This window comes from Vicia villosa, unplaced genomic scaffold (assembly GCF_029867415.1).
Source record: "Vicia villosa cultivar HV-30 ecotype Madison, WI unplaced genomic scaffold, Vvil1.0 ctg.000589F_1_1, whole genome shotgun sequence".
Taxonomy (NCBI): Eukaryota; Viridiplantae; Streptophyta; class Magnoliopsida; order Fabales; family Fabaceae; genus Vicia; species Vicia villosa.
In genome coordinates, this window is record NW_026705269.1 from 143,135 (window position 1) to 169,976 (window position 26,842).

General features: G+C 37.4%; 1 protein-coding gene and 1 non-coding gene across 2 annotated transcripts; one reads left to right on the forward strand and one right to left on the reverse strand.

Annotated features, from left to right (window-relative positions):
• Nucleotides 1-13,942: 13,942 nt before the first annotated feature.
• On the reverse strand, nt 13,943-14,049 carry LOC131629680 (small nucleolar RNA R71). The gene has a single exon (XR_009292075.1). It is a non-coding gene; the product is annotated as a small nucleolar RNA R71 (small nucleolar RNA).
• An 8,265-nt stretch (nt 14,050-22,314) lies between these two features.
• On the forward strand, nt 22,315-26,239 carry LOC131629672 (uncharacterized). The gene is made up of 2 exons (XM_058900453.1): nt 22,315-22,619; nt 25,618-26,239. The coding sequence occupies exons 1-2, from the start codon at nt 22,315-22,317 to the stop codon at nt 26,237-26,239; spliced, it is 927 nt and encodes a 308-aa protein (XP_058756436.1).
• The last annotated feature ends 603 nt before the right edge of the window (nt 26,240-26,842 follow it).

Genomic DNA, 26,842 nt, shown 5'->3' on the forward strand with positions numbered 1-26,842 from the left:
CCTTAGAATCCAAATAATAGGACACATCCACCCAAAGAGGAATTATTCCCGGTGAAACCTCTTACCCATTTGCTTAGAGCCAAAATAAGTTCAAAACTACATAGCTTTCTCTTGTGCTATAACAAGGACCCTCGATTAGCCTCCTCTTGGGCTTTGTACAAGGACCCACAGGCTTCTTAAAAGCATTTCCAGCTTCCTCTTGAGCTTGTATACAAGGACCCATCAGGTTTCTTATAAACATAGGAACAGGTCTTTAGTCACCTTTTAGCCTACCCTGGTGAGTTTCTTCCAATTTAAAACCAGACTTTAAACAAGCTAAGTTTGTCTCAATTTCACATTGAGTACATTTTTGGAATGAGAGACATGGACAGTCTCTGTCACCCTTATCTTCATCAATCTTCCTTAGCAGAGTCTAGGATCCATGTTTGGTCATCCTCAGCATTGAGTCAGCCTTCATCTTGGGCTTTAAACAAGAAGTCTCCATTAGATAATCTTTCTGCCATTCATTTCCAAATAAAAAAAACCCCTGGAAAGGGAAAGGGTTAGCCTCCAAAATTAATTAATAAATAATTTCATTCTCTTAGGAGATAATTTCCCCAAAAGAGTCAAAACCCCTGGAAAGGGTCAGCCTCCAAAAAACATGATAAAGTCAGTCTTTTAACAGACAAATTCACCAGCTGAGTCAAAATCCCTGGAAAGGGTTAGCTTCCAAAGAAAAACAGTCTTTTAATAAATAAAACCTCCTCAGTAGAGTCAAAACCAACAAAAACAGTTAGCCTCAACCTTGGGCTTCATACAAGGCACCCAAACAATAAAACTCCCCTGTCAAGAGTCAGCCTCAACCTTGGGCATTGTACAAGGCAGATAATAGAGTCTCCCCAGTGAGTCCTTCATCACTCAGTAGCCACAACCTTGGGCTTTGTACAAGGCAGATAAACCATATCTTTCATGTGTCAAAGATTCCTAACACTTAGGATCTTTCCCCATATAGTCATCCATACTTAATTCATTTAAGAGTCCGCCACAACCTTGGGCTTTGTACAAGGCAGAAAATAATGTTTTCCCCTAGCTAGAGTTAGCCACAACCTTGGGCTTTGTACAAGGCACATAAAATAGAGTCATTCAATTATCCTCAACAGTTAGCCACAACCTTGGGCTTTGTACAAGGCACACAAATAGAGTCTCCCTAAGTAGAGTCAGCCTCAATTCTGGGCTTTGTACAGAACACAAAAATACCCTGTAATTAATTCCCAGTGGAGTCATCTCCCAGAGTCAATAATATTAATTAATCAATCAAAAAGCCTCAAGCTTGGGCCTCATACAAGCCAGCTAAAAGTCAAATCTTTTATACAGTAGATAGACATAGCTTATCTCCATAGAGAGATATTTTTACTACTCTACCACATTCAAACAAACAAACATTTCATTTCAATTTTAATCAAGTCTCCCATTTAGGATTTTGAAAGGCATGAGCTGGCAGTAAAACCCAGACATGTGGTAACTTTCCCTAATTTGGATGAGCATCTTTCTTTCATTTAAGAGGCATTTGACTGGTATACTTGCACATACACAAGTAAGGTCCCCCTCTTGAATGAAATGAATTCAGTTATTCTGTCACTCCTTTAAATGTTTGTGGTAGAATAGTACAAATACCTCTCTGTAGAGATAATTTCATGTCTCTTTACTGTAAACAGAGATTTAATTCCAAGCTTCAACCTTGAGCTTCAAGCAAGGCACCAAAAATAATTAATTTCCCTAGTTAGTTCCCCGAACTACATTAAGCTCTGACTTCCACTAGGGATATGTAGGCATGAGGTTCACAAGGAATCTCAGCGAGCTAATAAAATACCAAAAATAGTCAGTTTGTCTGTCTGTCTGTCTTTTAAAAAAATCAATTCAATTCTCTCTCCTAATACAAAGGAGAAACTTTCCCAATCATTAGCAATAAACACAAACACAAATGACACAGAGAAGGTTCCTGTAGAGTACTACAGATATGTAGGGTGTTTAAACACTTCCCTATGTATAACCGACCTCCCGGACTCCAGAATTTCTAGTCTAGGTGTAAATCCCCACACTTAGCAAACTCCTAGGGTTTAGTTGAGATCTTTTTTTCCCTTTCCTACTCGTAGGACAAATAAGAAAGTTCGTGTGATATCGTAGGAAGAACTGAAATAAAATTCATCCCACCACGGGCGCATTCTCCTTCCAAATTTCGCGTGAAGGGTTTAGCGTGCCGTCCTCCCAAGTGAAACGGGGAGGTAAAAGAAAACGACCACCACATCTGTTAGTGAATGTCATGACCGATGTCATGACATCCTTGTGTGACAGCAGAAGCTGTTATATTTTATTAATTTTGTTTCCTATTTTCTCTCAATCTACAATTTAGGAAACCTTTTATTGTATGCTGAATATTTCATCCAGAAGATTTCGCTGACAGCACATACTGTAACAACCAGATGGCGTGTAAATTAGGTTAACTTGGTTAACCCTAATGTGTTTCTAAAAAAATCCCAAGGCCCAAGAGTTGCATATAAAAAGTCTGCAATCCTAATTTAGAATGCAAAACGAAAGTTTTTTAATTGTGAAGAACCATAGTTCTGTAGCTGTATCTTGTACTCCAAGAAATTGTCTTTGATGATTGCGTTGGAATAGGTTGTTTTTGTTAATTGTCACTCTAAGCTTTTAAGCACGAGTGTGTGTCTCTTTATTGAAGCTTTTAAGCAGATCAAGGTGTGTTTTTGAAGTGTGTCTTCTCTCTAAATTTGTGTAATGTTTATTTGTAATCACTGTTGTGATTGAGGGGGAGTGAGTGGAGATACTCATGTCTAGGAATAGATTGGAATTACATTGGGTAGGTTTTAAATGAGGAGTTGTAAACGGGGGAGTTTAACTCCGAATTAATTCTGCTTATATTGGATTCCCTCCCTGGCTTGGTAGCCCCCAGAGTGGCTTGGCACCCTGCCTATTTACATCTGGGTGAGATCTAGGGACAACAAAATTCTAGTACTATGGAGAAGGAACTGTTAGTGTTTGGGAATAGACCACCCATCCTTGATGGGTCTAACTATGACTACTGGAAACCTCGTATGGTAGCAGTCATAAATAGGGGTGCTTAAAACCAAACCAACCTAATAGAAAACCGCAAACTAAACCAAACCAAACCGAAACCACAAAAAACCGCATTTGGTTCGGATTAGTTTGGGGTCATATTTTAACAAAACCGCACGGTTTGGTTTGTGGTTTGTATTTTGTAAACCGAATCAAACCGCATTATGTTACAACCTAAATTTTTCTTAACTCACATCCAACCCAAAATTAAACCTATTATACATTAGCCTTATAAATACGAACAATTTTTTCATCCTTACACATAAAATTTCAGTCCCGATCTTCTCAAATCTCTAATAACATTATTTCACCTTCTTTGCTACATACATCTTCCCTCTTCTTCTATAATATTTACTCTCCTATATTCTTTCTTTTTCACCTTCTCATTTTTATGTAAATATTCTGTATTTCAGTTTCATTTTTATCGCACATCTTCTTCTCTAATCTCTCAACACTTTTTGTTGTCAAAATATGACGAGTTTTGTTGTTATTTGTTAGTGTATGAATGTCTAAATATAAAATTATGTTGTCATATATATGTGTATGTATGGCTCAATAAAATATTTGTAAAAAACCGAACCAACCGAACCGTACCAAACCGCATTAGTTTGGTTTGGTTTGGTTCGGATTTTTTTTTAAAAGTCAACCGAACCAAACCAAACCGCACTATTTTTCTCTTGCGGTTCGGATGATTTTTTTCGTCAAAACCGCCCAAACCGCACCGCGAGCACCCCTAGTCATAAAGTCTGTGGACAGCAAGCCTGGAGAGATGTGGAAAACAGATGGAAACATCATGAGAAGGTTATGGAAGATGGAACCACTGTTCTAATTCCTGAAGCACAATGGAACAAAACTGAAGAAGAGCTAACTTTGGGAAATTCCAAGGCCCTAAGTGCCTTGTTCAATGGAATTGACAAGAACATATCCAAGCTTGTGCAACACTGTGAACTAGCTAAAGAAGCTTGGGATATTCTCAAAACAGTACATGAAGGCACATCCAAGGTAAAGATGTCGAGACTTCAAATGCTTACCACTAAGTTTGAAAATCTCAAGATGAAAGAGGATGAAACCACTTATGAATTCTATATGAATGTCCTGGAGATTTCAAATAACTCAGGAGCCTTAGGAGAAAAAAATGTCTGAAGAAAAATTGGTAAGAAAGATCCTCAGATCACTGTCTAAGCGATTTGATATGAAGGTGACTCCCATAGAGGAAGCCCAAGACATCAACAACATGAATCTGGACGAACTCATTGGCTCTCTACAAACCTTTGAGTTGAGTATCTGTGAGCCTGTTGAAAAGACGAACAAAAGAATAGCTTTTGTTTCTAACACAGATGATAATTCAAGAGAAAGCAATGGTAGAAGTGATGAAAATCTATCAGAAGCCATAGCCATGCATGGAAAATAATTCAATAGACTTATTAAAAGAGTTCATCAGAAGTCTAGACCCAATGTCAAGAAAACTTCAAATGACATCAGAAATACATATGATCCAAGCAGAAGACTCAAAGCTGAAGAGAGGCCCAATCAAGGGAAAAGGGTTTAGTGTCATGGATGTGAAGGATTTGGAGACATAAGAGCTGAATGTCCTACCTACCACAAGGAGCAAAAGAAAGGACTGTCTCTCACTTGGTCTAATGAAGACTCCGTGTCTGAAGAAGAAATTGCAAGACATGTCACAGTTTTAACAAGATTCTATGCATCTGATGATGATTCCAGTGATGATGAGCCAACCTTTGATGAACTTGCTGCCTCAAACAAGAAGTTGTGTGTCAAGAATGCTGCAGTCTGCAAAAAAGTGGAGAAGCAAGAGATAATCATAAGAGAGTTAGAAACTGAGAAGAATAGACATCTTGCAACCATAGACTCTCTCTCAGTAGTGAAGTAAGCATGTTGAACTACAAATTTGATCAAATGACCAAGTCCTTCAAAATGATGAATAATGGAACTGATACTCTAGAGGAAATTCTGGAGTCTGGACAAAGAATAGGAGATATGTCCGGGGTAGGATTTGTGGCTAAAGAGAAATTCACCTCTGGGTTCAGGAGAGCAAAGTCCGAAACTTGTGTGAATAACCAGATGTCAGCACCAATGTCACAACATCAAGGAAAGAGAAGAAGGAGCCATTCAAAGAAGAAATTCCAAAAATGGAGGTGTCATCACTGTGGAAGATTTGGTCACATAAAGCCATTCTGTTTTAGACTAGTTGGATATCCAAATAAAATTCATCAAGCCAAACCTGAATATGATACTTGTAACAGAAAGCAATGGTGAGTGGCTAAGAATGTTTCTCTAGTAGCATACACTTCCCTAAGAATGTCTGCCAGAGAAGATTGGTACCTTGACAACTGTTGCTCAAATCATATGACTAGGAGAAAGAACTCCCTAGTAGACCTCAAACTTGAGGGAACCAACTATGTGACTCTTGGTGATGGAGAAATAAGAGAAGTCAAAGGTGTTGGAAAGACAGAAGTTCGGGGTGTTCCTAATCTAAATAATGTTTTACTTGTACAAGGACTGACAACAAATCTTATAAGCATCATCCAACTATGTGATGAAGGATTCAATGTCAGGTTCACTAAAGAGGAGTGTATTGTTACTAATGAAGAAAATGAAGAAGTCGTGAAGGGATATAGGTCTAAAGATAATTGCTACCTATGGAATCCTAACACTCCAAACTACCCCTCTGACTACTCCATGATCAGAGAGGAAATAAAAGTTGACTGCCAAGAATCTGATGAATCTGATGAAGAATCATATGTTGGAGAGCTTAGCATAAGTGAACTAGATGCTGGTTTTACTGAGACCTGTCTAATGAATGAGAAACTGTGTGCAAAAGTAAGGGAGTACAGAAGTATCAATAGATTCCTGCTAGAAGAAAGAGTAAGCCTTATGATAGACATTACTGACCGGTAAAGAAAACTAGATAAGTCAAATGTGAGCAATGATTCTAAAAGTCTATCATAAAGTAATGTCACAAAGAATGTTTTAACAACGTATGAAGACATTGTGAAGGTAAAGGGTATGTTAGGTATTTGTAACCAAAACATATTATAGCAATTAACCTATGTGGGGGAATACTTTTTGGGCTTTTTAAATATCCACGAATTGAAACTTCCCTCACTCAACGTACATATAAAGCTCCCTCTCTCTCCTATTCGTCTACAAACGGCAAACATCCCTGTTGGTCCTTCTCGCTACTTACTAAGGTTGAACTACTCGGATTCTTCTCACAAGCGTGACACAAGTTCTGTCTCAAAGAGTTTCAGAATGTCTCAGCAATCGTGTGATGCATCTCCCGTATCTGACTCGGCAACACCGGATGAGTCCTCTAACCCTAATAGGAGTCTGAAGGTTGTACCTTTAAGGACGATTAGCAATGACGAATTAAAGGCCACAAAGCCTAAAACGGCACATGCAAAACGGCCCAAGGAGGGTATTCGTAACAAGGGCGCCAAACCTTCTGCATCTAATACCATAGAGGAACTTACTAAAGAAGGTGTTATACCCCAAAATTTACCCGCATCTTTTTTCAAAAAAAAAGAAGGCAACGGACTTCTGTCTAAAAATTGAGAGTTTTATATAATCTTGGATTTTATTTCATAAATATCCTGATTTTATAAATACTCAGTTTTTAGAAGGTTGTGTACGATATTTTGATTCGCTGTTGAATTTATTCTTACACAAACGCCAAATACTGTTTATCACTTCACACACTCTGTTTATTTGAGATTTATTTGCAGATAAATAGTACTGACGTAATTGGTACATAATTAAATTTTTGCAGGCGCAGAGTCCGGGGATTCAGACTGTACTGGTAACAATTAATTTATTATTGGTTTTGCTTCCCACTAATTTTTGTACTATATTATTATTTTTAAAATCTCTTCCTTTGTTTTCAAATCTCTTCCTTTCTTTTCAAATCTCTTTCTTTCAAATCAAATCCTAACTTTATTCCATACATCTTTCTTTTCAAACCCTACCATACACTTTCTTTCAAATCCTACTACCACTCAAATTTTCCTTTTTTGTACGGTATCACTTCATTCCCCAACGTCTCCATCCTTCTTATCTCTCTATAAATACCCCTCATTTTTTCCATAAATTCTCACATCAAATTTCACTCATCTCCCAAATTTCTATCTCATAGATATTTTCTCTTCTTCCCCGGCAAAAATGGCAAAGTGGATGGATACGTATTTTCTTATGGTCATCACTGTTTTGGTGGTGATCATGTCTTTTTTTTGTCTGCATAGTCCTGAAAAATGCGGACCTGGGATGCTTACACTCCCGTGCATCTATATGTTGTTATTTATAGCATGGGTTTTTAATCGTCATACTTAAAGTTTGTCGTATCTTTCGCTTTCAAATAACGTACCGTTCATTATATATTTGTCGTACTATTCGTTATATTATGTAATATTTGTACTGTCAGTATTAAATATTATATTGTCTGTCATACCGTCATTTAATTATCAAGATAATATTATGTGTGTTTATTGCTAGTTAAATATTTATTTCTGTGCATTGAATCCTTTTCAATTTTATTAGCAGTAATTTCGTTCGCGTACGGTATATTTTAATTATTTATTATGTTTGTGTTTTTTTTAACAAATCATGTAAATAATTTTTCACCATTAACACAACAAAAACAAAAAGAAAAAATTAACTTTAACTGTTGAGTTTTCACTTTAACTGTTACGTTAATGCCCGGACAGCCAGTTAACAGTCAAACCCGCTGACAACACGATTCTCCATGTTTTGTATCATCATTCAAATCAATCTTTCACATTTCAAAATTCTAAGGTTTTTGTTCTAGAAGTCTTCTGATAATCACATGATCAGCAGAGACTCAACACTGCACAAAAATCAGGTACGCTTAACTGTCTCCTACACAAACAGTCCCTAATTAGGGTTTTTGTTTTTTTCAGGAGAACAAGTTTTTTGAGACCTCAAATGGATTTCATGGATCTCCATATGTCTCAAAGTACCACCAGAAAATTTTTCAAATTTCGATTCGCTCAGACGCACAGTCAGCAGCTCAAACAGTCAACAGACGACCAGTTTGACCGAAAAGTCAACAGACATTCAAAAATGAATTTTTTGTCAACATCCATATTTTGTCAAAAGATTCATCATTTGATCAATGGTTGATCATAATTCATCAAGAAAAGTCCAGAAATCAACAAAACCCTAAGTTTCAAAATTAGGGTTTTCTCTTAAAAAGTCAACAGAACTTTGACCGGCCATAACTCTCTCATTGTTCATCCAAAAAATTCCAACCAAAGCTTGTTTTGAATGAAATTCAATTATCTTTCAAATGAAATTAGTCCCATGGTCATTGGATTTACCATTTGGAAAATATGAGCCAAGACATTACAGGTCATTATCAAAGTCAACAAAAAGTGGTTTTTTGTCAAAGCCCATAACATCAAGATAACTTCTCCAAATGCAAAAAAGTTTCCAAAGTAGCTTGTAGAGGACATCTTGAGGTTTCTAAAAAGTACAAGAACTCCTTCATATGATCAAAATTGAGGGAGTTATGCCTTGTTGAAGTTGGCTATTTTTTTGGGAAAATGCATGAAACTAGCATTGATCAAAATGGTTTTTTTTCCAAAAGAGGCCAAGCATGCATGATCCAAACATGTTTCTAATGATGTTAAAGGGCTCCCATGACCAACATTAGGCCCATGACATTTTTGTTTCTTTTTTAATTTAATTTTATTACATTTAAAATTAAATTAAAAAAGAAATGGTTCAAGACAATTATCCAAAGCTTTTGTCCTTATCTTGAGTCACCGAGATGGCTTAACTTCTACAGCATAGAGATGTACAGCATGCCTATAGCAAGAGGGGTGAATAAAAATGAAGCCATGGCCAAAGAATTCAAAGCTTTTTGTATTAAAAAATTCAAAAGTTCAAAAGCAATCAATGCTTGTTAGCTTAATATTTCAGCACTTCTATTGCTCATAAATAGCTTAGAATACTTCAGTAAGCAGAGAGACACGAATTCTGAATCAATAGCATGCTTGTATCATACTTGTATCAACTTGAAATTTTCAAAGAAAGCTAAATTTCGAATTCTGAGTTTAAGCTAATTTCAATCCAAACTAAACACTCAAACACGATCCATAAGCATCAGTGAACCTATCCAAATCAATTTCAAGCTTTGAAACTCACTGAATCGAGCACTATAGCTCACGGTTTGTTCAAACATAAACCAACACGAATTTGATTATTCATGCATATTCAATAAGATGTAATCCCATATTTGTGTTTAGTTTGGTGCTCTGATCGTTTCTGGAGCTTTAATTGAGTTTTAATGGCCGTTTGCAGAATATACCATTTTAGGGTTCTTAAGCTAAAATTTGGGATCCTTTGATTTAGGCAAAATTAGGAGAAACTAAGGGCATATTTGAACTCAGGGGACAATTTTAAGTTGAACCATGGTCTCCTAATTAGTTTATATTGCTTGTGTAAAGTTTTGATTGTTTGCAGGTCTTGTAGCTACGGACAAAACCGTAGGTAAAACATTTACCTACAGTTGCAGAAACTTTAGCAACGGAAGGGAGGAAGAAGACGAAGCGTAGCAAGCTCTGATTGGCCAGAAAACGCGCGTCAGCAAATTTTAAACTCCTTGGATCCAGTGTTCGCGTGCTCATCATAAGCCATGCTTCCTCGCTTCAGTAGCCACGTGATCAATCCAACCAGCTCATCCAACGCCCATGAGACGCTTGACCATACCATAGACTTTCCATCCAACCACACTTGATCACTTATTTAATATATTTTTCATTTTATTTGATTTTCTTTACAAAATTATTTAAAAATAGTTTTAAAAATCAAAAAAATATAATAAAAATATTTTTAGGTTGATATAATAATAAATTATTTTTTGACATAAAAATATGTTATTTTTCTTCATAATTAAAATATTTTGTTTAGTTAATTAGATAATATTTATATATTTATCTTTTAATTATTTCTAGCCTATCAAAAAATCAGAAAAAAAATATTTTCTTTTATTTAAATTAGGTTTATATCTTATAAACTAATTTTGTACATATTTAGAATATTTTTCTCTTTAAGTTTAATTTATGTGTATAATTATTTGTATAATTATATGTTAATTAACTTAATAATCTCCAAAACAATTTCAAAAATCCCAAAAAAATTAATTTTATTTTAAAATTAATTAACAAACAAATTGGACATATTTTAGACTTAATTTTTTAGGTTTAAATTTTATTTCTAATTCCTAACCTTTTAATTAAATTAATTATGCATTAATTTTAATTAAAATCAACCATCCAAAAATCAAAAAATATTTTCCTTTTATCTTATTGCAATTTAAATTCATAGATAAGTGTATAGGTTGTCAAAATCATGTAAATAGCGTAGTTTACATTTCTCGCATAATCGATGTAATAGCGTAGATTTATTTTCCGCATTTTACATTCCCGCACTTTAATTTCTGTATATATAATACTGCGTGTATGACAAGAATAAAACTGAAGCGCTAGATCACTAATTTCAAAGACAAAATATCTGAAACCAAACACAATTACATTTGCACCTCTTAGGGTAATCCCTCTGTTACTCTTTTCAAAATCAATTCTATTGTTTCAAAGGCGATTCAAATAATTTTTTTTTGTATCCAGTCAAAGAAAATTTTCTAAAAGAAATAAGAAAGGACCTTACGAACTTAGGGTAGATCTCCTAATTGCTTGCTCAAATCAAACAAAACAACAAATGTTTCACATATCACTGTTTTTCCAAAACAAAAAACTTTCAAAAAGACAACACTTTGTATATATCCAAACAAGGATCATTACGAAGTTAAAAATCTTTTTTTCAAACCATTAAAAACATCTTTCGAAAGATAAAACACTTTGTATACATCCGCACAAGGATCATTACAAAGTTAATTCTTTACAAAAGTATTTAAAACCACATACAAGCATTTCAAAGCAAGAAAAACGATTCAAACAAGTGAGCTAAGCAATTAAGAGCCCATGGATAACCATGGATACAAAGGGGTGCTAACACCTTCCCTTTGTATAACCTACCCCCGAACCCAAAATCTCTTTAAGGTCTTTTTCTGTTTCTTTTATAAACCTTTCCTTAATTGGATAAAATAAAAGTCGGTGGCGACTCTCTGATTTTCACAACTCAAAAATAAAAGAAGAGTCAGTTCGTATCCCACAAAAAAACCGAGGACGACAGAAGGAACCAGATATGTCGATAAAGAAATTACCAGAACTGTTACACGCATTCTGAAGGAAAATCACCAAGTGCCTGGGATATTTGTCCCTCTTCACACCATAATGCATGATCCCTTCAAGAACACCAGTAAGGCTGAAGTTGCTCACACCTCTGGTTGTGACCCAACTGAAGAGAAGATCATTAAGAACGTACAAGGAGGTGCTAAGAATATGATAACACGATTTTATATCGTATATTTAGCTTGAAATCCATAAGTATTATTAGCGTTTTATTTTAATTATATTGTTTTATTATGATATTATGCGGGTATTTGCGATGTTTCAGGTTTTAAGTTCATATTAAGACTATTAGTGAAAAGAAGAAGTGGAGCAAAATTCATTATTATTTACTCTTAAAAGATGCAAGAGAGGTGTTGAAGTAAGAAAGAGGTGCAAAGAAGACCCAATTATGCAAAGATGCAAAGCCCACCCCACGAAGGAGCTGGAAAGAACCACTTCAGCAGGTGGAGACGCCCGTCTCCAACGTCTTTCTGCCACGTCACACAATGGAGACGCCTGTTTCCAACCATTCCTATATTTTGTCCACTTGAGATGCACGTCTCAAGTCCGTTGCCTGGGTCTCCTCAAAAAGTGGAGACGTGCATCTCCGAGTCCCAAGTCAGAACTCCCTACTTTCAAGCAACCTATCTGCAGATCCTCACCTATAAAAGGAGACTGATACCTCAGTTATCCGGGTCCGAATTTTTGCTAACGAAGTGCTGCCAAATTTTTTTCCAAGAATTAAATTCTTTCCTGCATTTTATTTCACCGCTTCTTTTTCTCATAACAATTTCTACACCGGAAATTGTTGTGAACCTTTTATAGATCTAGCCTTACGTTAGATTTATTTTTATTTTCCCTGCCTTTTAATTTTACGCCCAATAATATTTGAAGAACGATCCAGCCGACCTGTGGCGGAAGTTCTAGTACTTCAAGATCCAAATATATTTCAGTTTAATTTTATTCAGGTTATTTATTTATTGCCTTTATATTATTTAATTGCATGATATATTGTATGCCATTTAATATGCCTTTCATTATAAATCAAACAAATTTATGCATGTTTAACCGTATCAATATGTCTGGCTAATTAATTAAGATATCGGTATGTAAAGTAAGTTAACTGTGGGATCCGAAATAAATTGGCTTAATTATGTTTTATTAAATATCACTTGTCTTTGGTTTTATGTCTAATTTAATTAATAGAGTCTTAAAATCAATAGAGCGAGAGTTTGAGGTTTTAAGGCCGACTAAGGTTAAAATCAATAGAGCGAGAGTTTGAGATTCTTAACTGGATAGTAGACATAGGATATTAGTTTTAAGGATGGTGAAAGCATATTAAAACTAATTAGAAATTATTTACTTTCAAAAAGTGTTTTTAAACCCGACGCGGGATGGCGAAAGCGTACGTTAGGGAATACTAGCATGAACCGAGTCAACAGAGCGAGAGTTTGAGACTAGGGGATTTAAGTAGATAACGACTTCATAAAGCAAGCATTTTATTAACTAAGTTCTTTTCAAAAAGCTTTTCTAAATCTAATGGGATGGCGAGAGCGTACATTATGAGTTAGGATAGTGGTCTAAATCAACAGAGCGAGAGTTTGAGAGGAGGACTTTTAATCAACTAAATTAATAAAGTTCTTTAATCGAATGCATGCCATAGCCAATGGACCTTCGGATCACCTAAGTTAGACGAAATACATACTGATATCCGTTATTATTATATTTCTTAGAATTCACGATTAGCTTTCCCTTTTAGAAACAATCAAAATATTAGTAGCCTTAGCTTTACATAGTAACCTTAGATAACGGTAGATCGATTCATAGTCCCTGTGGATTCGATATCTTTTAAAACTACACGACACGACTGTGCACTTGCAGTTATCAGATTTATAGACACGTAAAGTCGCGATCAAGTTTTTGGCGCCGTTGCCGGGGACTATTTAAGTCGATATCGTAACTCACTGTTACACCGTAGAGACTAGGGCAAATTCTTTCCTTTCTTTTTGAACGATTGTATGCCAAGTACTCGTTCACAAGGAGGAGACTTGATACAACGAATCAACGAGATCGAACGTTTTGATAACGTAAGACGTCGAGCTTATCATCTTCCCGAAGTAGAACTAATTCCGATTTCTCAGGAATTGATCTTTACTGATCAAATCAATCAAATTACCCCGAAGTTAGAGATGACTGCCCCTCGTCCTCTTAGAGACTACGCCGCTCCTTCACGAGCTGAACCGCACTCAAGCATCGCACCACCTGCGATTGAGGCAAACAATTTTGAACTGAAACCTTCATTGGTACAAGCTGACCAACAGAACCAATTCTCTGGAAGCCCTGCAGACGATCCTAATCTCCATTTATCCGTGTTCGTGCAATATGCCGACACTGTCAAAGCTAACAACGTTAGCCCTAAAGCTATTCGCTTACGCCTTTTTCCCTGCTCCTTGAGAGAGAGAGCTAGGGCGTGGCTTCAGTCCCTGCCTTCTAATTCCATAACTACATGGGACGAACTGAAGAGAGTATTCCTAGCTAGATATTTCCCGCCTAGCAAAACTGCTATGCTAAGAGGTCAAATCAACGGATTTACCCAAAAAGATAACGAATCACTCTTCGAAGCTTGGGAGGGATACAAGGACATGCTTAGACTATGCCCTCATCATGGACTCGAACCATGGCTGATCATCCATACTTTCTATGGTGGTCTACTTTATAACACTAAAATGACTATAGATGCTGCTGCTGGCGGAGCTCTAATGGACAAACCCCATGACGAAGCATAAAACCTCATTGAAAACATGGCACAAAACCATTATCAATGGGGAGGAGAACGAGCTGCTCTAGAGAAAACCCAAACCAAAGGAGGAATGTACGAAGTAAGTGGTATAGACCACGTTAACGCTAAAGTAGACGCTTTAACTCAAAAGATCGAGAACTTAACCATCACTCCTTCCGCCACCGCGGCTGTTGTAGCACCTAACTGCGAGATTTGTGGATTAACTAGACACGTCGTTGCCTAATGTCAACTCCTGACTGGTATTCCATCTGATCAAGTAAACTACGCTCAAGGAAACCCTTATTCTAACACGTACAACCCTGGATGGAAGAACCATCCAAACTTTTTGTATAAGAACAACAATGTGTTGTACGCGCCTGGACAAGCACCTGCTGTCCCACCTGGCTATCAAAAAGCGCCTGTAGCTGCTCCAAACGCCCCTAGGAAGTCAAATCTAGAAATCATGATGGAAAACTTCATAGCTTCCCAACAACAAACCATCAAGGACTTCCTAAATCAAAATATTCATAATAGCGAGCAACTAAAACAATTATCAAACAAAATAGATGCTTTAGCTACACATAACAAAATGTTAGAAACATAAATCTCACAAGTAGCTCAACAACAAGCACCTACTGCTGCCCCTGCTGGCACGTTTCTTGCTCAACCACAACCTAATCCTAAAGGACATGCAAACGCGATTACACTGCGAAGTGGAACGAACTACGATGAACCTATCGATCCTAGAACTCAAAACGCACCCATGTCACAACAAGAGCCAAAGGAAACCAAAAAGACATCAACTGATGATCAAACTGCTAAAACAAATGAAAACAACACCGAAGTGGAATCTGAAAAAGAGAAACCTTACGTTCCACCACCACCTTATAAGCCACCAATTCCTTACCCTCAGAGATTAGCTAAATCCAAAACCGAAGCGCAATTTAAAAAGTTTGTAGAATTTCTGAAACAATTAAACATAACCATACCTTTCACAGAAGCTATAACTCAGATGCCTTCGTATGCTAAATTCTTAAAAGAAATTCTATCGAACAAAAAGAAACTCGAGGATAACGAAACTGTAACGCTTACCGCAGAATGTAGCGCTATCATTCAAAACAATATGCCTCCCAGACTAAAAGACCCTGGTAGTCTTTCCATAACCTGTGTAATAGGAAAGACTGTTATAGACAAAGCCTTATGCGATTTAGGAACTAGTGTTAGTTTGATGCCTCTTTCAACCTGTAAGAAACTAAAACTAGGTGAGCTTAAAACAACGAGAATGTCTCTTCAACTGGCTGACCGTTCAGTTAAATACCCTGTAGGAATGTTGGAAAATATCCCTGTGCGAGTAGGTCAGTTCTACATCACGACTGATTTCATCATCATGGATATCCAGGAAGATTCCAACATCCCAATCATATTAGGAAGCCCATTCTTAGCAACTGCTGGTGCAATCATAGACGTTAAACGAGGAAAACTAGCCTTCGAAGTTTGAGAAGAGAAGATTGAATTTATTCTGTCTCACTTCTTAAAAGCACCCGCAATTGACGACACATGTTATTTCATGGATATCACTGATGAATGCGTCAGAGAAACAAAGATCGAACCACTCGAAAACCCTGAAATCGTAGAAATCCCAATAACCGAAACATCTGATGATGACACACAAGAAGAAAACTAAAACCTAAATTTAACCAAATGTTTAGCACCAACACCTGAACCTACACCTGCTCCTAGTAACTGACTGACGAACTCAAAACACTTCCTAACAATCTAAGATATGAATTCTTAGATACCGAACTTGAAAGACCTGTAATAGTCAATGCTGACTTAGGACCGATTGAAACCGAAAAACTATTAGAAGTCCTAAGGAAATATCCAACAGCTTTAGGCTATAAGATATCTGATCTCAAAGGGATAAGCCCTTCTGTCTGTATGCATCGAATTATGCTCGAGGAAGACTCGAAAACCTCTAGAGAACATCAGAGGAGACTTAACCCGATCATGAGCGAAGTAGTTAAGAAGGAAGTTCTGAAATTATTAGAAGCTGGGATAATCTACCCCATATCCGATAATAAATGGGTTAGTCCTATTCATGTAGTACCTAAAAAGGGAGGAGTCACGATGATAAAGAATGAGAAGGGAGAAACTATAACCAAAAGAATTGAATCTGGTTGGCAAATGTGCATAGATTACAGAAAACTAAATAAAGCCACTCGTAAAGACCATTTTCCCCTACCATTCATAGACCAAATGTTAGAACGCTTAGCTAGGCATTCTCATTTATGCTATTTAGATGGTTACTCTGGTTTCTTCCAAATCCCAATCCATCCTGATGACCAAGAGAAAACAACTTTCACCTGCCCTTTTGGAACCTTTGCCTACCGACGAATGCCATTCGGATTATGTAACGCACCTGCGACATTCCAAATATGTATGATGGAAATATTCGCCGATTTCCTAGATAATATTATGGAAGTCTTCATGGACGACTTCTCCGTATGTGGACAAAGTTTCGAAGGATGTCTTGCGAATTTAGAAAAAGTTCTAGAACGTTGCGTGAAAGTTAATTTAGTCCTAAATTGGGAAAAATGTCACTTCATGGTACAAGAAGGGATTGTGCTAGGACATATAGTATCGAATAGAGGAATTGAAGTAGACAGAGCTAAAATAGAAGTTATTGAAAACCTTCAACCTCCAAAAACCGTTAGAGAAATACGAAGTTTCTTAGGACACGCTGGATTTTACCGACGCTTCATTAAAGACTTCTCGAAGATAACTAAACCATTAACCGAACTACTAATGAAATACGTTGATGTCGTCTTTGATGACAAGTTTTTAGAAGCCTTCAAAACCCTTAAGGGAACATTAATCTCCGCACCCATCATGCAACCTCCTGATTGGACCAAACCATTCGAAATAATGTGTGATGCAAGCGATTACGCTGTAGGCGCTGTCCTAGGTCAAAGAAAAGATAAGAAACTTCACGTTATCTACTATGCAAGTAGAACTATGGACGAAGCTCAAATGAATTACGCTACAACTGAAAAAGAGCTTTTAGCTGTAGTTTTTGCTTTGGATAAATTCCGCTCATACCTAGTAGGAGCCAAAATAATAATATACACCGACCATGCCGCTATTAGGTACCTATTAACCAAGAAGGATGCTAAACCGAGACTCTTAAGATGGATCTTGCTATTGCAAGAATTTGATTTAGAAATAAGAGATAAAAAAGGAACAGAAAATGTAGTAGCAGATCACTTTTCTCGTTTAGAATACCTAGAACCTGAAACCGTACCTATTAATGATGATTTTCCTTACGATAAGCGTATAGCTCAACTAGAAAGAAATAATCCCGACGAACCTGCTGCAACCACCTTTGCAATGACCATTACACCCTGGTATGCGGATTTCGTAAATTACTTAGCCGCTGGTGTACTTCCCCCTGATCCAAGCTACCAACAGAAGAAGCAATTCTTCCATGACCTGAAACAATACTATTGGGACGACCCCCTTCTTTTTAAGAGAGGCCCCGATGGAATCTTTAGATGTTGTGTACCTGAGGAAGAAATAGGAAGTATAATAACGCATTGCCATTCAGCCCCTTATGGAGGACATGCTAGCACGTCTAAAACCTGTGCTAAAATCCTCCAATCTGGACTTTACTGGCCTAATCTATGGAAAGACGTTCACTTTGCCGTTATAAACTGTGATAGATGTCAACGAACCGGAAATATCATAAGACGAGAAGAAATGCCTCAAAAAGGCATTCTAGAAGTAGAAATATTTGACGTCTGGGGAATAGACTTTATGGGTCCCTTTCCATCATCATTCAGAAATAAATATATCCTCGTAGCTGTCGATTACGTTTCGAAATGGATAGAAGCTATCGCTTCTCCTACAAACGACACACGAGTAGTGATCAAACTCTTTAAAAATGTTATCTTTCCTAGGTTTGGTGTACCAAGACTGGTAATTAGAGATGGTGGATCTCATTTCATTACAAGAATCCTTGAAAAACTCCTTCGAAAATATGGAGTGAATCATCGAGTAGCTACACCATACCATCCACAGACAAGCGGACAAGTAGAATTCTCTAACCGATAAATAAAACAAATATTGGAAAAGACTGTTGCTATATCTAGAAAAGATTGGTCATCCAAGTTAAATGAAGCTTTATGGGCTTATAGAACACCTTTCAAAACTCCAATAGGAACCACCCCATTCAAACTCGTTTATGGAAAATCATGTCACCTCCCGGTAGAATTGGAACATAAAGCCTATTGGGCCATTAAGAATTTAAACTTAAATTACACTACTGCTGGTGAAAAACGAATTCTAGACATAAACGAATTAAACGAGCTTAGACAAGACGCTTACGAAAACGCTAAAATCTATAAAGAAAGAACAAAAAAATGGCACGACAAGCGTATATCTAGGAAAAATTTTAGCATAGGATAAAGTACTATTATTTAATTCTCGAATAAAATTATTTCGTGGAAAGCTACAATCTAGATGGTCTGGTCCATTCGAAATTACTAACATATTTCCGAGCGGAGCGATAGAAATCAAAGGAAAAACAGTCGAACCTTTTGTCGTAAATGGGAAACGTCTTAAACATTACCATCGTCTCGAGAACGATGAAAATATTCAAATTTTAAAACTTGACGAGCTGCCCGCTCATTCGAGAAAATGATTTTCATTTAAATCGTCGAGCTTACGACATAAAACAAAGCGCTTAGTGGGAGACAACCCACATTTTTATTTCATTTTTCTTATTCTTATTCTTGTTTTTATTTTTTCTATTTATTTAAAATATAATATTTTATTTTATCTTGTTATTATTTTAATCTTCTATTTTAATTTTTTATGCTTTTTACCACTTATAATAATTATTATAATTATAATCAATATTTTAAATCATTGTTATAAAAATCTCATCTTTTTATAATTATAATTATAATTATTATAATTTGTTACATCTTTTAATTTTTATTTCTACCAACGCTAGCCTAATTCTGACTTAATTTTCATACTTTTCGACTTATAGGCTTATTTAGTTACTAACTCATCAAGATGCAAGAAGTCGACAATATGGAAGTTGTGTTTCGAGGAAGAGGACAACAAGCGAGATATGCTAAGCTAGCTCAGAGGCAAATGGGTTTGACTCGCTATCCTCATCCCCCGACTGTGGAGAAGTTAGGAATCGACGAAAGTGTCATGTACTTGCTGAACCAAATCGGTTGGACCAGTTCTCACCTGTTCCGCAAATTCTGTACCTTCCGAAAGCTCACTATGGAGTTCTTGAGCTCATTGACCTATCTGCCTAATTGTGGACAAGGAGTGAGGAGAGGAATTATTCTTTTTCGACTCTTTGGATTGGAATATCAGTTTTGTGTCTGTGATTTTGCTGCTATGTTAGATATCCCTAATGGAGCGGATGCATACACCACAGTTCCAGAGGAACATCTTGCTTACTGGGAGTTGGAAAATTTCTGGGGTAAGATTACTGGAAACGATAATCCTGAAGAGCATGAGTTTCAATCCGAGAGCATTCATAATCCGGCCTTCAGATACCTGCATAAGATTATCGCTCACTACATTTTCGGTAAACCTGAGAATGTCACTGAAGTTTCCAGAGAAGAGTTGTTCATCATGTTCTGCACCTCTCAGAATCGTCCGGTTAATGCTATTACATTTATGCTAGCAAACTTCGAGCGCATCATGCAAGACGAAGTTTCACCTATTATGATCGGCGGATTCGTCACTATGATTGCAAATGCTATTGGTCTGAGAATACCACTGCTTAGATTGACACCTTTTGGTACCTATAACTCCATGGACATTCAATTTTGCTTTAACAGAGGTATCATTGGAAACCTTGGCCCTGATCAGTTTGACCTCCTTATTGATAACAAAGTACTGGATCAGTTCACCTTACCGAATCCAAGGACGAGTGTGCACAACCCTGCTAACTAGCTTTATTATGGTCAGATTCCTGATAGAGAATCATCTCCTGAAACTCCACAAACCTATGAACATTTTGATGATGACATGCAAGTATCGAAATCTGAACCTGACACTCCTCCTGGATACTATGACATGAATCCTCCCGAAGGCGAGCCTGTCCTTGAGTATGAACCTATGCCCGAGGATATTCTTGTGCCTGAATATGAGCCTCTACCCGAAGATAAACCTGTTCCTGAGTATGAGCCTGAGACTCCTACTGGTTCACAAGAAGATCAATCTGAAGATATGACTGATGTCGAGCCTGAACAACAACATCCTGCTGCATCCGCTGAATCAGTTGCCCGAGAAATACTCCTCTGAGGATCGAGCATGCTTATCATCCGATCACACATGGCCAAGCTATAGATGCACTTCAACATGAAGTTCAGCATATGCGCGACGAGCTACACACTCTACAAATGCACTTCTTTGATTTCATCGACACCGTTAATGCTCAATTCGACGAAGTCTTCAAGCACATTTATTCTAATGTGCAAAACAACAGACGTGGCTAGATGTTGACTTTTAGAATATTAGATTTTTATTTCTAGTTTTAGCAAATTTCTTATTCCTAGTTTAGAATTTAATTTTATGCATTTTTTATTCTGCTACTATTAACACTCAGTACCTAGTTTTAATTCGAAATGCAATATTTTATTCATCACTGCTACTGTGTTTTATCTATTCTGCTATCTGACTGCTATATATTCATGAATGCATATAATATACTCAGTCTGGTCACTAATATTTTGCTGTTTATAGTAACATAGCATGTCAATGTTCTGTACTGTTTATCATGTTTTATTGTACCTGTCAGAACACGACCACAAAAGTACATGCAAGACAGGCTTGTTCCCTAGGCTAGGAGACGTCCGTCTCCACCTCTGTGGGCCACCTATCTGCATGCAAAGGACAAGAGACGCCCGTCTCCATACACTGTCCCCCAGCAGACTGCACACCTGAGACACGCGTCTCCCAAGGGCGTGTAGCAGCTACTTTGTTCGTTTGACCACGCAGACCACAATAAGTCCCACTTTGAATTTTGAATTTTGAATTTCAAAATTTATCATTCAATATTCTTCCTCTTCCCCATAATTTCTTCCATTTAAACACCATAAACCACATTCATCCCTCCATCACCACCTCCATAACTCTACATCATTTTCCATTCTTCCTTCCATTCAAAATTCAAACACCACCATAAATCCCTTTTAATTCCATCTTTACTCCACCACTTTCAAACCTCACTATAAAACCATACCACCACCATTCTTTATCTTCACAACCTCCACACCATTTTCTACTCTTTTACTCTCCACACTTTTTTCTCCTAAACACAATATGCCTCCGGGTTCAGTCATCCGAAGTGTGCGCCCTGAGAGACCACCTCCCGACCTTTCACAAATTATCTTTCGAGAGGAAGACGACAATGCTCAACGAACCAAATATCTTGCTTTCTATGAACGTTCAGTTGTCCCCACGAAATTCGTGAACACTAAGTGTCTAGAAACTTTGGGTCTAATAGATGGTGTCACCCGTTTACTCACAAAATCTAGCCTACACCATCTCTGTACCGAACCCGTACCCACTTATGAGCCGTTAGTCTTAGAGTTCTTGAGCTCTTTCAACTACGACACTCCTTCTGATCAACCACTCTTAACCGGTAACATCCAGTTTCGGATGTTTAACCGTGAATATAATTTAGATCAAGAAGAAGTTGCTACGTACTTGCAATTTTCTAATGCACCAAATGCTCATCGCACCATCTTCGAAGAACTCCATGGCCGACCTTGGGAGGAACTCTCTTTTGAATTATGGTTTAATCTGACTGGCGAAAATGCTACCGGTTGGAGGAATCTTCACACTTCTCACATTCAAAATCCCGCTATACGTTATTTTCAACGTGTCTTGGGTAACACTATTTTTGCAAGATCCAACAACCACAAGGTAAACCAAAATGAGTTATTTTTCTTATTTTGTGCGCTAAATAATATTCGCATCAACGCCGCACCATTTATGCTCCAACACATCCAAGGCTGCATCAACGCTCCCGCTACAAATCCCTTCTGTTTTGGCGGCATTATTACCACATTGGCCTATGCCTTAGGCCTCGCTGACGACCTCATCTCCCTTTCCCATCTCATGATGCCTGTTCAGTCCCTCGATCTCACTTACTGCCGTGACTCTCACTTGGTGTCACCCCGTCATGATGGCCGTTACACTCTGGTCATCAACAAAGTTCTAATTCCAACTGTCATACTGCCATGCCCCGAGAAAATCAACATCCGTTATATTCAGCGTTGGAGGCTTGTTAATGAAAACCCTCAAGAAAACCAACCTGAACATCCTAATGAGCCGGTGGATGAAATGGAACAAGAGTTCAACCAAGCAGATGCTGGTTTCAACCAACCTCCTCAAAATAATCCTCCGCCAATTACTCTCGATGCCATGTATGCTGCAATTCAATGCCAAGACCAACTTTTTCAAGCTATGCAGACAAATCAAAACGAAACACTAAGGCTAATTCGAGAAATGCAACAAGAGCACCGTGACTACGCTATTAGGACCGAAGGCCATTACACAGAAATTGCTACACAATTGAATGATCTCAACCTTCATGCAAATGGCTCTCCTACTGATGGACGTCGACGTGTTCGTACAAGAGGCACAAGCAGTTCTCGCAACCGCAACAACGAGGAGTAGTTTCTATGCATTGAGGACACTGCATCGTTTAAGTCTGGGGGAGTCGTATTACTCGCTTTAGTATTATTTTTCCTTTATTTCCTTTCCTTGTAACGTTTCTTTTCAAATTCAATAAAGCATATTTATGAAATTTTAAGTCTTATATGCATATTCCCGTGTCTATTATAACTTTTCCATTTTCTTGAGCCATAACAAAAATTATTTCAAACGATAAATGCATAACCCCGCACGTTCGAGAAGTACGAAGCTACTTACCTTATACATAGAAACCAGAGTAAAGATTCGAGACAATACCCTTATCGTCCCGACACTCTAAAACCCCTAAGTATGCGTAACCGATTTGAATACCCTTTATACCGAAACCATTGACTTTAATTTTGAAGTAACCCTTATTAGTTTATTCTAGCAGTCGGCACCGTCTTAGACACCAACTACGCAGAGAGTCGATGAATATAAGTGTATGATCCATATAATTATTATTATATGCTTAACTGCCAACAGAAATGTACCTACTAAGTAAGGTGATCCTCACACAATCATTTAACCTAACAGTCACAAATCTCAGATATTAAAAACTCATTGTTGATTGGTTCAGAAGTTACCTGGTACTGAATTTGGTAGGAAGGACTACGGTTTGATTCCCCACAATCCACAAATGAGCGCTAAGGAGTATACCACATAAATGTGCCAGAACTCTATAAAAGGATCATAGTCACTAACCGGCTACTCTGCTATGTGCGTGTCAAGATAATGGGCTTAATGTGATTGCACGCGAATGAAACGGGTAAAACAAGGTGACAAGTCAAGGTCGAGCTATGATAGCATGATTCGGATTGGTATGCATGCTGGGAGTTGTCTAATGCCGCTACTGTAAGTTTATTGCTAAGATTCATCTCATAAGTTTCCGATGAAAACACTCTGTGGCTGAGTACGACTCGAACGACGTGGCGGATATGCATTTCATTTCGCTGTCCTCTTGTTTTTATCTTATTATTTGCTTGAGGACAAGCAAAGGTTCAAGTTTGGGGGAGTTTGATAACACGATTTTATATCGTATATTTAGCTTAAAATCCATAAGTATTATTAGTGTTTTCTTTTAATTATATTGTTTTATTATGATATTATGCGGGTATTTGCGATGTTTCAGGTTTTAAGTTCATATCAAGACTATTAGTGAAAAGAAGAAGAAATGGAGCAAAATTCATTATTATTTACTCTTAAAAGATGCAAGAGAGGTGTTGAAGTAAGAAAGAGGTGCAAAGAAGACCCAATTATGCAAAGATGCAAAGCCCAGCCCACGAAGGAGCTGGAAAGAACCACTTGAGCACGTGGAGACGCCCGTCTCCAACGTCTCTCTGCCACGTCATGCAAGGGAGACGCTCGTTTCCAACCGTTCCTATATTTTCTCCACTTGAGACGCACGTCTTAAGTCCGTTGCCTGGGTCTTCTCAAAAAGTGGAGACGTGCGTCTTCGAGTCCCAAGTCAGAACTCCCTACTTTCAAGCAACGTATCTGCAGATCCTCACCTATAAAAGGAGACTGATACCTCAGTTCTCCGGGTCCGAATTTTTGCTAACGAATTTCTTTCCAAGCATTTATTTCTAAGCATTAATTTCTTTCCTGCATTTTATTTCACCGCCTCTTTTTCTCATAACAATTTCTACACCGGAAATTGTTGTGAACCTTTTATAGATCTAGCCTTACGTTAGATTTATTTTTATTTTCCTTGCCTTTTAATTTTACGCCCAATAATATTTGAACAATGATCCAGCCGACCTGTGGCGGAAGTTCGAGTACTTCAAGATCCAGATATATTTCAGGTTAATTTTATTCAGGTTATTTATTTATTGCCTTTATATTATTTAATATGCCTTTCATTATAAATCAAACAAATTTATGCATGTTTAACCGTATCAATATGTCTGGCTAACTAATTAAGATATCGGTATGTAAAGTAAGTTAACCGTGGGATCCGAAATAAATTGGCTTAATTATATTTTATTAAATATCAGTTGTTTTTGGTTTTAGTCTAATTTAATTAATAGAGTCTTAAAATCAATAGAGCGAGAGTTTGAGGTTTTAAGGCCGACTAAGGTTAAAATCAATAGAGCGAGAGTTTGAGATTCTTAACTAGATAGTAGACATAGGACATTAGTTTTAAGGATGGAGAAAGCATATTAAAACTAATTAGAAATTATTTACTTTCAAAAAGTGTTTTTAAACCCGACGCGGGATGGCGAAAGCGTACGTTAGGGAATACTAGCATGAACCGAGTCAACAGAGCGAGAGTTTGAGACTAGGGGATTTAAGTAGATAACAACTTCATAAAGCAAGCATTTTATTAACTAAGTTCATTTGCAAAACCTTTTCTAAATCTAATGGGATGGCGAGAGTGTACATTATGAGTTAGGATAGTGGTCTAAATCAACAGAGCGAGAGTTTGAGAGGAGGATTTTTAATCAACTAAATTAATAAAGATCTTTAATTGAATGCATGCAATAGCCAATGGACCTTCGGATCACCTAAGTTAGACGAAATACATACTGATATACGTTATTATTATATTTCTTAGAATTCACGATTAGCTTTCCCTTTTAGAAACAATCAAAATATTAGTAGCCTTAGCTTTACATAGTAACCTTAGATAACGGTAGATCGATTCATAGTCCCTGTGGATTCAATATCTTTTAAAACTACACGACACGACTGTGCACTTGCAGTTATCAGATTTATAGACACGTAAAGTCGCGATCAGAATACCAATCTTACTGAGGATGTCGATGACATCGAAGAGAATAAGCACACTAAGGTCATTACTGAAATAGGTACCAATGTGATAGACTTAGATGAGTATTCTGACGACGAGTTACTTTCCTCATTGAATCCTAGTGTAGCCAACAGGCTGATGACTAGAAGAAAAGGCAAAGCTATTTCCCAAAGTTTCCCTGAAAAGAATGCAAAAGCTAAGAGCACTGTCAAAGACTCTATCAAGAAGAAGAGTACTTCTGCTGGTCCTATCAAGAGTAGAGTTGTGGCTAAGAGTGTAGGGGTTGGTCCCTCAAAGTCTTGGAGCAAGGTTGTTCCAAAGAAAAGAAAGGAGAGGGAAATTGTTGAATCTGAGTCTGATGTTGAAGGGGATGTCCCTAACATTCCATCAAGGAAGAAACCTACAACAAGCAAGCTTGCTGCAAGTATTCCTGAAATACCTATTGATAATGTGTCATTCCATTATGCCTCCAGTGCCAGCAGGTTGAAATATGTGCTCCAAAAGAGACTGGCTGTTGAAAGGGAGTTGACTCCAAATGCTCTTGAGAACAAGGAAATCTTAGAGCTAATTCAAGAAGCTGGACTATTAAAAACTGTGTGAAACCTTCCCAAATGTTATGAGAGGCTGGTCAAAGAATTTGTGGTGAACCTATCTGAAGATTGTGGAAACAGCAAGATTGTGGACTTCAGAAAGGTGTTTGTGAGAGGTAAGTGTGTTTCATTCTCTCCTTCTGTGATTAATAACTTCTTGGCAAGAACAAATGAAGCTTAACCCGAGCTTGAAGTGATAGACAACAAGGTTTGTCAAGTGATCACAACCAAGCAGGTAAAAAGTTGGCCCTTAAAAGAGAAACTAACTGCAAGTAAGCTGAGCATCAAGTATGCAATGCTTCACAAGATAGGACCAGCTAATTGGGTACCAACGAATCACAAGCCCACTATCTCAACTGTTCTTGGCAGATTCCTGTATGTTGTGGGAACAAAGGCAAAGTTTGACTATGGAACATATATTTTTGACCAAACTATGAAGCATGCTGGAAGCTTCAATGTTAAGGGTCCAATTGGATTTCCATCCCTCCCGTGTGGCATAATTATGACTCAGTATCCCAACATTCCCAATGAGCATGATGTAGTATGCAAAAGAGAAAGCCCATTGGCTTTCCACTATAATTTGTTTCAGGGTACGCATGTTCCAGACATTGTC